Below are 13,753 nucleotides of genomic sequence, written 5' to 3'. Positions count from 1 at the left end.
TCACCATCCTTAGGTCTCTCATATCTGTGTGCCACTGGTACAATTTAGTTACTTAATATTTTTCTTTAATTTAGCTCATTCCTTTGCACGAATGAGTTCATTTAAAATGGAAACCTCAAATTGGTGCCACAGATGGAAAACCAATATTTCTCTAATATTCATAATAAATACACAGCACGTAAATACAGGAAGTATTCTGCACATCACTCCAACCTTCTTCCGTGCCACCCTGTGGGAAACACTGCTCTACCTGCCTGACTTGGGTTCTACTGTGCTGTGTGTCATCGTTGGGGGACAACGTGTCACACATTCTCGTAGTGGGCTCCTTCTGCCAAACCCATGCTGATAGCACCTTCATTACCTCCTTTTTCTTCATTTCATCCACAGTCAGCTAGCAATTACTGTAATGGAATCTCAAAATCTCCCCTGACCCAGGGTATTATCACCCTCATTTCACAGATGGTACAAGTGGGGATCCAGGAGAAGCTGCCTAGTGAGACAGGGAGTCAATAGATGGACTTGGAACCCGGCAAGAAGTCCACGTGGACATCAATGCCCCCAAGATGGCTGCTGAAGACCCTCCCCAAGATTCTGCCATTGAGAACAAGACTTGCCAGGGAAGCCAGGAGAAGCCCCGCGTATTTCCCAAGGTCTTTATCATTGGTCCCTCAGTGGGGACTGATGGGGGCAGGGGGTAATCAATCAAAACAGCAAACAGCTGGAACCCCTCCTCCAACATTAGCAAAGGGGTGGAATAATTAATAGTTCAAAGAGCAGGCACAAGGCCTGAACTCGCGCTCTCTCTTGCCTGTGGACCTGTTCCTCTCCTCTGCGCCCTGCTCTCGCCATTTTTCCTCTGCCGTGGTTGCCTTGCAAGTAAAGCCTGGGCATTTATAATCTATAATGGGGAATTGTAGTCTGTAAATCTGCCTGTTTGACCACCTTTCAGCCCCTTCCTTTCTACCTGGGACCCCTGCTCTGTTATTTTCTCCCATTTCTCGTCCTTCCCTGCCTGGATAAATTACTGGCCTAATTCACCCGACGTGCTCTTGAAATTCATTTCTGTATCATAGTCAAGACCCTAGACAAAATCTAGTAACACAGGTGAATGAGTCACTTGCCCTAAGGCACACAGCACAGGTGAGGAAACTGAGGCCCTCTCCAGCTTCATAAACTGCTGTTTAACTCACCTCACCAAAACCCTTCTCTTTGAAAAGGAAAGGGAGAAAAAGGCCTCATACAGTCCAGGACTTTAGCTACAGAGTAATGGGAGATTTGTTTTCAGCGAGGCGAGATGGAGGCCCAGAGATGGGACAAGCCTTCTAATTCAAACAGAAGGAAGGCTGAACTCTTGGATTCAGTGGGAAATTTGTTTGAAATCAATCGGTCAAGCAATAAAATATTGAGTCCTACTGTGTGCTAGATACTGTGCTAGGCCTTGGGGGTACAGTAGTATTGAAAAACTAAGTCTCAGCTCTCACGGATTTACAGTCTCGGTGGAGAAGACAGAGTGAACAAAGTATAACATATATATCGTCAGGTGGCAATAAGCACTGTGTGGAAAAATTAAAGCAGGAAGAGGGTACAGAGAGTGGTGGGGGGAAGGGTGGGCAGGAGGGACGGTCGCAGGAGAGTCTCTCTGAGGAGGTGACATTGGAGCCAAGGCCCAGGTCACGTGACCCTCAGAAGAGCTTCCCAGGCAGTGGTAGCAGCAGGTGCAAAGACCCTGCAGTGCATGATGAGTGCAGTGTTTAAGAAACACCAAGAGGCCCTGGCCACCGTGCCACCCGAAAACCTCCCAGGTACACCTTAGGGGACTGGAGGTGGGAAGACTGCAAAGGGTCCACCTGCATTTCAGAACCGGAGAGAGACCTCGGTTGTCACAGGCTGTTTATTTTCCTACTGACAATGTTGAGGAGAGACAACCCAGACACCCTTACTATGTATAGAGTTGTACTTAATGGCCCTACTCTGATTGCCTCATTTAGTGGGAACAAGTTCACAGGCCAGTGTCAAATGACAACAGGAAGAGGCATTTTACAATGGAGCCCTCATTTTATTCCTTTAAGCCGCAGAAAGCAAGCACCATAATTAATGACTGTCAGATAGGGGTTTAATTGGGAGCTGGAGGGCACGGCTGGGGTGACAGGCAGAAGAGGCAAGACGAGATCTCAGAGAACACAAAATGGAGTCGGATGGGACCGACCGCAGAGCCGACCTGGTTCAAAAGTGAGAGAAGCCAGAGCCCCTGCTTTCCCCACGGCCTCGGTGGGGGAGATGGGGTGGCTCAGCTTCCCCCAGACCCACTCGCTGGTTCCAGGAAAAGCACATCCTGGGCTGCCCTCGAGACTCCACCTCAACGGTGAAGTTCAGCGCATTGACTTGCGAATTTTCTAGGGCTCAGGGAAAGAGAATGACCAGCCTGTGTCAATTTGGGGACCTCTGTGGCATCCTGATTTAGCTTCCCCTTCTAATATTTTAGGACATTTATAGGTTCATGTCTACATCCCTGGGTTCAAAATTCAACAGAAAATTTGGTATTTGACTGGGATTTCATTAGGGGTCCCACTCACCTACAGCATTTTCTTCAGTTTTTGTTTCACAGACTAGTTTACTTCAGAGCTTTCATTTATTCATTTGACATTCAACAGCTATTTCCTGAGCCATGGGTGATGCATTAGGTGCTCAGAAAACAAAGCTGAACAAACGCAGTATAACAAAGTGGAAAAACAAAGAGACTGGGTTTGAATTAGGACTTGGTCACTTACTAGCTGTGTGGCCATGGGCATGACGTTAATCCTTCTAAGCCTCAGTTTTCTTTTCTATGAAATGGGAATAATAATACCTTTCATGTATTTGAAGTCCTTGGCACACAGCAGGTCCTCAAGATCGTATTTTTATCCAAAGCCATAGCCAGCTGGATCCAGACACTGGGTTGATCAAGGCAGTTCTGGATTTTAATAGGATGCCTTGAGGAAACAGGCAGGGGTTTCAGGAGAAGTTCCAGCCTACAGGGATGGTACTTGGTGAGTTATGAGGTAACCTTTTTGAAATTCCCTGTCTCCAGTTTAGTTTAGGTGAGGCATCCACAATGCGCCCTGCAGAGCCAATCGCACCCCCCCCCCCCCCAGGGATGGAGGACACAGAGCTGACCTGCCCCTGCACTCAGGAATGAGCCTCTGAGGCTCCAGGGGACACATCTGTTGAGCCTCCCTGAAGGCAGGGTCAGCTAATGGTTAGGTGAGAACATTTTACCTTAAAAAGCCTGATATTAAAGTGTAGCCTTCCAACTCACTGGTCTGTCTGATCTTGGACAAGTTGTTTAACCTCTTCTCGCCTCCACTCTCATATCATAAAATAGGGATAAGAGCACACTGGACATATTTCATGCACAGCTTCTGCAGAGTCCTCCAGGTCCATAAACAGCTGCTGTCATTGTCGTGGCTGCTGTTACTGGTTATAAGGAAGGTCATTGTCAGAAGCTGTCCTCAACCCCCTGTTTCAAGAAAAGCAGGAAGAGCTTGAAACAAACCGTCTTCATCTCACTTTTCTTGGAAAAACAGCGGTTTCTAGAATCCACACTGGCAGAATAACCATTGAATATGAAGAGCCGCCTCTCTTTGTACACAGAGAGCGCGAGGGTGTATTGACTCAGTCCACAGAGTAAGCCCGTCTAAATTACAGTCAGATCAGAAAGGAAGGCAATTTTATTACCTTCAGTCTCCGAGATGTGACTTATCAAAATGCTTCCAGACACAAGTTCTACTGGGCTGACTTAATGAATGCACAAAACTCGTTTGTAATTAGCGACACCCATTTGTGTGCCAACAATTCATATGCGAAAGTCAACATTCAACGACAACGACAGCGTTTAATTGACAGAGCAAATTGTCCTTAAAAGAAATGTATGCAGCAAGCAGCTCCTGCAGGCAGTCTGCCGGGTCAAGTGTGGATTTGCTTAGCAAATTCCTTTTTCGAAGTCGGTGCCAGGATTGGGCAGGGCCTTATCTCAGGTGCCAGAGGTGGAAAGGGGCATCTAAGTTTCCCCAGGACAAGCCTTCGAGACCCCAGGGGAGAGGACATGGGCTATCTGGTGTGGGCTCTTCCCAGGTTATGCCCACACAAACACGCCTCAACTCTATTTCCACCAGACCCCATGTCCCCAGCGATGTGGCATTTCTTAAAGTGGCACTTCCCCAAGGGTGTGGCCTAGAGTGCTTGCAGCTAAATCCCCCCAGGGGCTTGTTAAAACACAGATATTTTCCAATTGGTGCAGATGTCTCAAAATATCACTGACTTTCAGTGATGTGATGAACTCAGAGTCAGGGGGTTATCAGACCTGCTGCTCGATCTTGTTAGATAACGTGTTAATTAAAAAGCATAAAATTACTATACCAAGATTGAGATGAAAAGTGTTCTGATAACTGAATTTTAATATAATCGGCTTCCTTTGTAATCCTAGGTGCTTCATTTTATGCATTTAAAATATTATTCTCGAGCAGGATCCATAGGCCTCACCAGACTGCCAAAGGGGTCTGTGGCACCCAGGATGCTTAAGAGCAACAGTGTGACCAACGGCTGAAGACCCTGTGACTGGAGGCATCGCTTGACTTCTGGGCTTGAAGAGATTGGAAGTGCAATTTCCAGATTCAGGTGCCAGGAAAGTACCTCTCTTGTGGTCAAAAGGACCCTGCCTGTAGCTTGAACCACTACTGCTTCTCTTTCCAGAGATGCAATGCCATGTGCTAAATGGGAAATGCCTGTCCTAGGTATATAGGGAATTCCTTGGGAAGAGGCACTTGCTGCTGTCTGGGTCCTTTCATAGTTTAGGACTTGCTGGAATTGCAATACCAACTCACACTTTAGCATAATCTAGCATTTCTGAGACCAGTGTTCCACTTCCATCTGGCCAGTGCACAGCTAATTCAACTGACAATCAATTGGATCATAGGTAAATACAGTTTTATATTCCTGGCCACACTCAACAGCGAGAAGCCCGGCAAATCATTGCCCAACCTTGGGACACCCCAACCCTGGCTCTTTCTCCCTTCTCTCCATCTTTTTGCCTCATTCATTCAACATATTTCCTGAGAGAGGAGTCAAGAAGGCCAGAAAGGTTTTTGCTTGAGCAACCAGAAGAATGGAGTTGCCCTTTTTGGAAATGGGGCAGATGGCAGGAGGGGTGAGGCAGATCAGGACTTTAGGTTGGGGAGTGTCGATTAGCCCCCCAAGGGAGATGCCAAGGAGGTCGCTGGATGACAAGCCTGGAGTTCAGGGGAGAGGGTCAGGAGGAAGATCTCTCTCCTTGTGCCCCATTTTGTTAGTGCACCTTTTGGGTTCCAGGATCGTGGGCTCTTGTCTTGGTTTGTCTAATAAGTACATGCGCGGTGGTGGGAGGGAAAAAAAATAGGGTTTTGGAGTCAGGTGGTCGGGTTTGAACGCAAGCTCTGCCACTTTTTGGTGGATGGATTAGGTAATTCGTTTTTACCAAACTCAGGGTTAAATTTCACATTCTGTAAAATGGGGACAATAGCATGTAATGACAAATAATACATGTGATGTGCTGGGGACCTCATAAAAATATATATTTTATGAATCTTTCTGCTTATTCTCCCTTCCTATTCTCCATCTCAAATAAAAAAAGCTAGTGGACTCTGTTGTATTGTTCAATTAAGGGCGACCATACACCACGATGCTCAAAAACTACCCTTGTTAATTGGCAGGTTGCCATTGTTTTTCCCTGAGGCCGTGGTGGTGGTAGTTGCTGTTGCACTAGTTGTTGTCTCTGAAACAAACCCAGCTCCAGCCCAGGGTGAACACTGATCCCAGGCACATTCCTTCTGGAAGTCTGGGGTCAAAGTATTGTACTTGTGTCTTGGAAGAATTCTTCTCTTCCCTTCCTAGTGTTCTTGATCACAGATGGCCAAGTTTTGTGATGTGGGTCTGTGTAGCAGGTTGGCATTGTTTATGAATTCCAAAAACAGATACTGGGTTATGTTTATAAACTGTTCCTCTGGGCATATTAGATTGTATTAACTTCAAAGGTTTCACTTTAACTTGATTAAATAATGATTAAGGCTTTGATTGGGCCACGTCCATGCCCTCTCACAGAGAAAAGGACAAGGCGGAAGAGTTAGTTAAAGTTTTGGATGCTGGAGCCCCGGAAAGTAAACACGCAGGAGAAGAACACAGAGGAAAAGAGATGGCTCCATAGACATGGCAGAGGCCCTGGGAAGAGAGCCTGAGAGTCTACAGCTGACCTTGTGGAAGGTGCAGAGCAGCCAAGCCCAGAGAGGAACAAGTCCCAGGAGAGAGACAAGACTTAGCCCAGCCTACAGCTGATATTGGAAGAAGCTGGGACCGTGGAGCCTTAAGAGGAAGAGGGAGGCTGAACCCTTGCAGACGTCGGCAGCCATCTTGCTCCAATATGTGGCAACAGACTTTGGTGAGGAAGTAACTTAACACTTTATGGCCTGGTAACTGTAAGCTTCTATTCCAAATAAATACCCTTTATAAAAACCAACAGATTTCTTGTATTTTGCCTCAGCACCCCTTTGGCTGATAATACAGCCTGAGAGCCAGGCTCTCTACAGCTGCTGAGCTATTTTCTGCACTCACAGCACAGAAAGTGCCAAGCAGGGTCTCACCCAATGGGGTGGGGTGGGGAGCCTGCGACACATGATCACTGGCTTCCTTGTTTTTGCAATATCTGGCCCTCTCAAAGTGTTACATACAGGGCATGCATTTCTGTAATTGGGAATTAAAATTTCTAAGTTAAAAGACAAAAAAACCAAAATAGCCATTATTACTAACTCTACCCTAATCATGGGCAGCCTGGGAACACAGGCCACTCCCACTGTGGAAATCAGCAGTGGACGGCCACCACTCGTGCAGCACTCGCTCTGTACCATGTGCCGTAGGAACCCCTTTTCTGGGCATTAGCTCATTGCATCACCACAACTACATCATGAGTTTGGTGCTATTAGTTCCTATTTTAGAGAAAAGGAAACTGAGGCTCAGAAAAGGTGGGAAACTTGACGTCAGTGGCAAAGCGAGGGGATTTACTAGCCCAGCCGACTCCAGAGTCCTCGCCTTCCCCGCAACCATCAGCATGACCTGGTATACACAGCAGGTGCCTCCTGAAAGGTGCCACCTGGCTTACAATAAGGCGCTGCCCTGAGGGACGGCGCTGGCACCTTCCGGCCTGCTGGGCGGTACAGCCCTCCTTGGGAAAGGGAGGCTGCGTCCCGGGGTGCAGGGGCCCCAGAAGCACTTTCACTTACTCAGTTCGGCAATGCTGCCCACACGGGTGGCCAGCAACGACTGCTCGATGGTCCTCAACTCCGACTGGCTGAACATGGGCAGCTCCCCCGGCTTGCTTGCCCGCTGCGGGTCTCTGTGAAGATTCAGGCTGTCTGGCAGGCACAGCACCCCTGCAGTCCGGAGGGAGAGAAAAGAATGAAAGAAAAACACACTATTATTTTTTGGAGAGCCAAGGGAGGGACACCCTACCTCACCCAACCTCCAACTGTGCCCGAGTTGATGCTGCAAAGCCCAACACGGGAACAAACACTTCCGGGTTCCTTTTAGCAATGCGTGTCCATCTTTCTAGCTATCTTAAAAGGTCTCCTCCAGGTCCTGACCGACTGATTCTAACACATTTGTGGGCATTTGTCTATGTGCACACATTTCCAAAGGACACAAAGCAAAACCCTGTCCTCAGGCCGGTAGAGATTCTGCCAGCTCTGAGACGCCTCCTGTGTACCTGGGTCGCTGCCCTCATTCCCCTCCCAGCGGCAGCTGTGGTCCCTAACTGCCCTGGAGAAGAGTCTCAGCTGGCAATCGATTCTGTGGGTTTGTTTTATTGGCCCAAGAAATTTAACCCTGGGTGGTTAGGTCATTATCTGTTAGATACTTTCTCTGTGGAGCCATAAGTCAGGGACTTTCGGAACTTGTATGGTGAATACCCATGGGAAATCCCTGGAATCCAGTTATTCCTCTCCCCTTCCTTTCCATTCCGTAAATATTTACCAAGGAGAACTTACTTGGTATTGTTCAGTAATATTCACTCTCCCCCCCCCACCCCAATCTCCATGGAAAGAGTGTACTTCATTACTCCTTGACTTTGGACTTGACCCACTTGACTTGCTTTGGCCGACGTTATGTTAATGGATGTGACAGAGCCAAAGGCCTAAAAAGCACTTACGCAGTTGAACTTATTCTCTTGTACCTCTGCCATCACCTTGAGAAGAACGTGCCCTGGCTGGCCTGCTGGTCTTAGGAGAGGGCGAGGCAGATCCAGCCTGCAGCTTAGAGTCACCTCAAGTGACTCAGCTATCTGAGAAGCAAATATCTACTCTGTATGGCACTGAGATAATGAGGTTGTTTGTTACTCAGCATTATTATGGTGCTGGCTAACAGCTACATCTACCAAGAGGTAATCTCCGGGGCTACAAAGAATAAGCCAGGCATTATGCTGAGAGCTGAGGACACTGTGACGAACAGAATACACGTAATTCCTCTCCTCACTGAGCTCACAGTCTAAGTGAAGGAGTAAGATTGTTTCACACGTAGTTACGAAACCTTATGACAAATGCTCTATGGCAGGAGAAGATTAGGAGCTAAGTGGTATCTTTGCTGAGACCTGAAGAAATTAGGTGTTAATAAATACAGAGCACTTATTGAGTGCCTGTTGTGTTCCCAACCCTGCTAGGCATTTTGGAGATGCAAAAGAGCGGAAGATAGAGTCAAGCAGTTTACACACTAGCTGAAGAGACAAGCCTGGCACTGGTAAAATAATTTGGGAACAAGAAAACAGTGTCAATACACGGGTGCTGAATTATATTCAACTGCCTGGCAGTGTGAGGGTAGCCTGGCAGAATATGAAGGTAGACAGTTCAAGTCTGCACCTCACCTGGCTCAAAGCAAAAAGATCAGGAGGCAAAGGTTCCTCCTCTGAAGACGAGCAGGTGTGGGGTGGCCCCTGTCACGGAACGGCATCAAAACCTCTTCTGGCCCCTGCTGCCTATTAGTGGCTCCAGCCACACTGAGCCACTCACTTTTTCCAGAATGTTTTACCTTCCACACTAAGAGCTCTGACACAATGAGGAAGCCAACTGTAGTAGATGTTTTGGGGATGGATAATGAATGAAAGGATGGACGATACAAATGAACATCAGATTTTAATATTCCTATATTCAGGAACCTGGTCAAGAAAGTTTCTTTCTAACATTGTTCTCTAACCATTGTGTTTCAAAGGTTTTTGACCATGGCTCAGAATAAGAAATGCATTTTAGATCACAACCCAGTACACACACACACATGTATTTTCCACAAGTTTCATGGAAAATAATACTGGCCATTATACATGTGATGCACTCTCATGTTTTTGTTTTTGTTTTTTTTTTTCACTTCTTTTCTCTTCTATTTTATTAATAAAAAATGCTGGCCACAGCACTGAAAGTGACTTCACAACCAGCTAATGGTTGTGATGAGCAGTTTGAAAACCACTGCTGATGATGCCAGCACATGGTCTGGCATTAACTGGACAGTCCAGAGTCGCCCTTTCCTGGACTCTACCTGGCACTGTGCTGGGCTCTGCGCTGGATGCTGAGATGGCCAAGAGGTGGCCCCTGCACTTCAGGAACCCTCGACCTTTCGGGGAAGACAAGCCTGTCATAGAAACCCCCTTCATTCAAGGCTGGCCTCCTGCCTGCCTGCATTCCCTCAACAGTCTTGTCACCCTACTGCTCACACAGTCAGGGACATACTGAGCCACCCTTGCTTTCTCCTGTTGCTCACTCGCCCAGATATCTAGTCAGAGGCTAAGTCAAACAGCCATTCCCATGGCAATGAATCTTGGGCCAACTCCTCATCTGATACCCTTGACCCTAACTGGGGAACTTATTTGCCCTTGAGGAACCCACTGCAAAAGACACCAGATAACCAAGTATCAGTCTGATAACTTTCCCAAGGTATAAGGTAACAGGGGCCTCTGCTTGCAGGAGGGGAGGAGGTGATGATGTCAGGAGGGATTCCCAGCAAAGGAGCTGAGCCCCAATGTTGGGAAGGATAAGGTCGTCTAATTAATAGCACAAATGACTTTCAAGACATTTGTACCATCTGCAGCAAGTTCTTAACCCAAAACTGCATCTTAAAACGTTGCTTCACACTGTGGCTGAGGCATCCTGCAAATGGGACTTGGAGTCTGGAACCTAGAACCTGAGTCCTGGCTCTGCCACTTGCTTAAAAGTGGGCCTCTCTGAACCTCAGTTTCCTCTTCTGGAAAATAGGGATAATAATAATGGCCTTGTCTCCCTCAAAGGGTCTTGGGGCGGGTGGAGCATGAAATGAGATAATGTGTGCCAAAGTATTTGCATGTGCTAAGCAAACAGTAGGTGATCAACATACGTTAATTGAAATAAAAATCAGTGTAAAAATTCAGCTTGGACTACTCTATGATTTATCACAAGAATAAACAATTTCCCTTAGAGTTATTCCTCCTTCTTTTAAAGGATTATGAAATTTAAATGTGGAAATATAATTGCTCAAAGAAGCTTTGAGAGCTAGACTACAGAGATTTGGGAAATCTATAATTGATCTCTTATGCAAGATTATATACTAGAGTTTTCTTTTTTTTTCCCTTTTTGAGTACTATATTTGGGGTATACACATAACCCTGAATGACTGTTTTGTATAAAAATCAACTAACCCAGTTAGAAGGCCCAGCATCACGTGTTATTGTCAGGTGCCAGCCTGAGTTTTAGATTACTCCTCAATTCCCATCATTTGAGCCAAGGCCAGCCATGATCTGATGATTAAAACCCAAGTATAAAGATGGAGGGAACTGAGGATCAACCATGACTGCTTACTGGACCCAAAGGAAATGATTTCCCTGGAAAACCAGTGGCCATAAGTCAGAATTCAGAGTAGGCTGTAGTGGGGGTCAGAGTCTCCTTGAAATTCTGTTCCTTTCATCTAAGGGGAAAGAGCATTCACATTCCCCAAAGGGTCTGTAGCTCCCAAAAGCTGATGAACTGATGCCTTTGAGTGTCCACATTCTCATCCATACATGGTCTCTCCAACTTGGGGCTGGCCTGGCCATGCAGTAGGTAGCAGCTTGGGCATGACCAGGAACCAGACAGAGCCCACCTCTGATTCTGCTGCTAGCCCTCGTACATCCTGGACAAGTGACTTCCCAAATCTCCAGTTAGCCTCCACATCGGCAAAGAGGGGTTAAAAAAGCTATGAGTTTATTGGAGTGACGATACAAGACAATATATTTAAAGCCTCTGGACTATAGTAAGTGTTTGATAAGTACCCCAAGTCCCACAAATGTGCAATTTTGTTTATTTAAGGTCTGGATTCAAATAGGCTTGAAGATCGCCTTTCCAAAATCTGGTGTGGCTGGAGATAGACAATCTTTTGGTTAGGTCATTCAGCACATAGACTATGGGGACCGCCCTTCTGGTTTGACCCTGGGCCAGCTGCATTGGGCAATCTGTCTCTGATGGGGGCAAATGAGCTATTTGTGAAGGGCAGAAATTGGGACATCCTTGGCAAATATCATTATTCTATTATTGGACCTGGAGGACACGGAGGCTCTTTACCCAGGAAGAGAAAACCAAGGAGGGCAGCCCTGCGCATTCATCCACACAAGCCTTGATGACGATGTTGATCCTGTGATGAGGGATGAGTACTAAGTATGCTCCAGGCACTGCGCCAAGCACTTTACATATTTAAATTTAAAATGACTTTAATCCTCACAGTCATATATTAGGGTAGGGAATTCAACATTTTTGGGGAGACAGCCTAACATAAGAATTAATGCAAAGGCTCTGGGTTCAAATTGGCTGGGTTTGAGTCCTGACGACATTGCTTACCATTTGTGTAGCCCTAGGCAAGTACATGAACCTAACCAATCTGTGCCTCGGTTTGCCCATTTGTAAATTGTTATATTAATAGTGCCAACCTCACAGAGTTGTATGAGGAGTAAATGAGTTAATATGTATGAAACAGTCAGAAAAAAGCCTGGTACAGAGTAAGTACTATGAAATAGTTTCTATTATTATCTCTATTATTTTTTTTAGAGAAACAACCGAAATTAGGAGACATTCAATAATTTGCCCAAGGTCACACAGATCTTAAAAAAATGGAGTTGGGAATTGAATATCCAGTTCTGAATACAGAAGCCAAACTCTTAACCACTCAGCATAGTGCCTCTGGGTTACTCAACCCCTTCTCTCTATCAGGTCTTACCGGGGGGGCAGGGCATGGTGGTGCAAGAGACAGCCGGGTTCCTGCCCTCACAGAGCTCACAGTCTAGCTGAAATGTGAGAGGTACTCTCTAGCACTATCACCCAGGGGCTGATGGGCAAGGATGCAAAGCTTGCTGAATGCTGAAATACGCTTCAAAGCGTCAAGTGAAAAACATTCATGATTTGCACCTCCATGGGACAAAAGACAGGTTGACAGATATGTAGCCTAGATATATTTCCTACTTTGCATTTAGTACTAGGAAGCTCAGAACCAAATTTGCAGCCCATATACAAATAAGGACCTGCATTCTTTATTTTCCTTTTCCCTCACTTTCATGATCACTTTTACACTGGTGTAATGGACATATTTTTATAAACTGCCCCAAATCTTTTGGGAATGAAACAAATTATGCATAAACAGTGAAGTAACTTGCTAGTCCAGATTTTTTTTTCTTCCTGGAGTTTCTGTACATTCCACAGTTATTTCTTAGGCCCTCTTGGACTAGCTGACAACCAACCAATCCCTAAAAAGTGGGAAAGTCCAGCCAAGATTACCATAGCTGCCTACACAATGTGCAACTGAAACAAAGACTCAGGAGAGAGTCCAGCAAAAACTAGCAGAATAACCCAGCTGGCCTGCAGACTAGTAAGAAATAACAAGTGGTGGTAGTTTTAAACCACTGGGCTTTGGAGTAGTTTGCTAAGCAACATAAATGTAACAATAGCTAACCTTAAGTGTATCAAATGGATAGTTTGTTAACATATTGCCTTAGAAAGCTTTTCACTTTCTTGTTGCTTTGTAGAATTGAGCAGTTCTCTATTTGCCTGATGACTGACTTCTGCTGGGCCTGGCCTATGGAAGAATCTACTTCCCCCAGTGCCTCTGGGAGGATGGTGGAGATCATAAGAAGACTCTCCAGGCTGTTTCTTGGGTATGACAAGCACATTTCCATCTCAGGACTTTGCACTTAACTATAGTCTCTTCCGGGAACTCTCTTCCTCAAATATATGCATACTGTACCCTTAGTCATACAGGGCTGCGGCGGCTTGCTCGGTCGGTAGAGGTGGGGTCTGGCTGCGGACGAGGGGTCGGTCCCGCTTGGGACGAGGGGTCGGTCCGGCAGCAGACGAGGGGTCGGTCTCACAGGGGTTGTGCGGTTCGGCTGACGGGGTCGCCCGGCAAAGCCGGCGACGAAGGGGTCGCCTGGAGAAGCAGGCGACGAACTGGGGACAAGGGAGGCCAAGCCCTTGTCGGGGGCTCTCAGGACTGGAGGGCGCACGGCAGAAGAACTACCGCGGAGACAAGGTAAACACTCAAGTCCACTTTATTGAGGGAGAGGCAACAGTTTTATAGGGGCTGGGGAAGGCTGATTGGTCGAAGCCACGCCCTGTTCTGATTGGTTGCCGGCGAAAGGTCAGTGGGCGGTACTGGACGGGGGAGGGGTGGTGGTTAGGGATTGGCTGTCGCTGTTGCTGGGGGAAGGGGCAGGGTTTAG

At 46.7% G+C, this 13,753-nt stretch overlaps 1 protein-coding gene across 2 annotated transcripts in view; it reads right to left on the bottom strand.

The window, feature by feature from the left end:
• The window catches only part of ABTB3 (ankyrin repeat and BTB domain containing 3), a 346,016-nt gene that overhangs the window by 135,129 nt on the left and 197,134 nt on the right, over positions 1–13,753 (bottom strand). For both annotated transcript variants that reach the window (XM_058308674.2, XM_058308675.2), the window contains exon 2: positions 7,284–7,433. In XM_058308674.2, coding sequence (XP_058164657.1) covers positions 7,284–7,433 — 150 coding nt within the window. The remainder of the gene's footprint in view (positions 1–7,283; positions 7,434–13,753) is intronic.

Source organism: Dasypus novemcinctus, chromosome 12 (assembly GCF_030445035.2).
Source record: "Dasypus novemcinctus isolate mDasNov1 chromosome 12, mDasNov1.1.hap2, whole genome shotgun sequence".
In the NCBI taxonomy this organism is placed as follows: Eukaryota; Metazoa; Chordata; class Mammalia; order Cingulata; family Dasypodidae; genus Dasypus; species Dasypus novemcinctus.
Note: the sequence above shows the minus strand (reverse complement) of the source record. Positions and strands in the feature narration are given on the sequence as shown.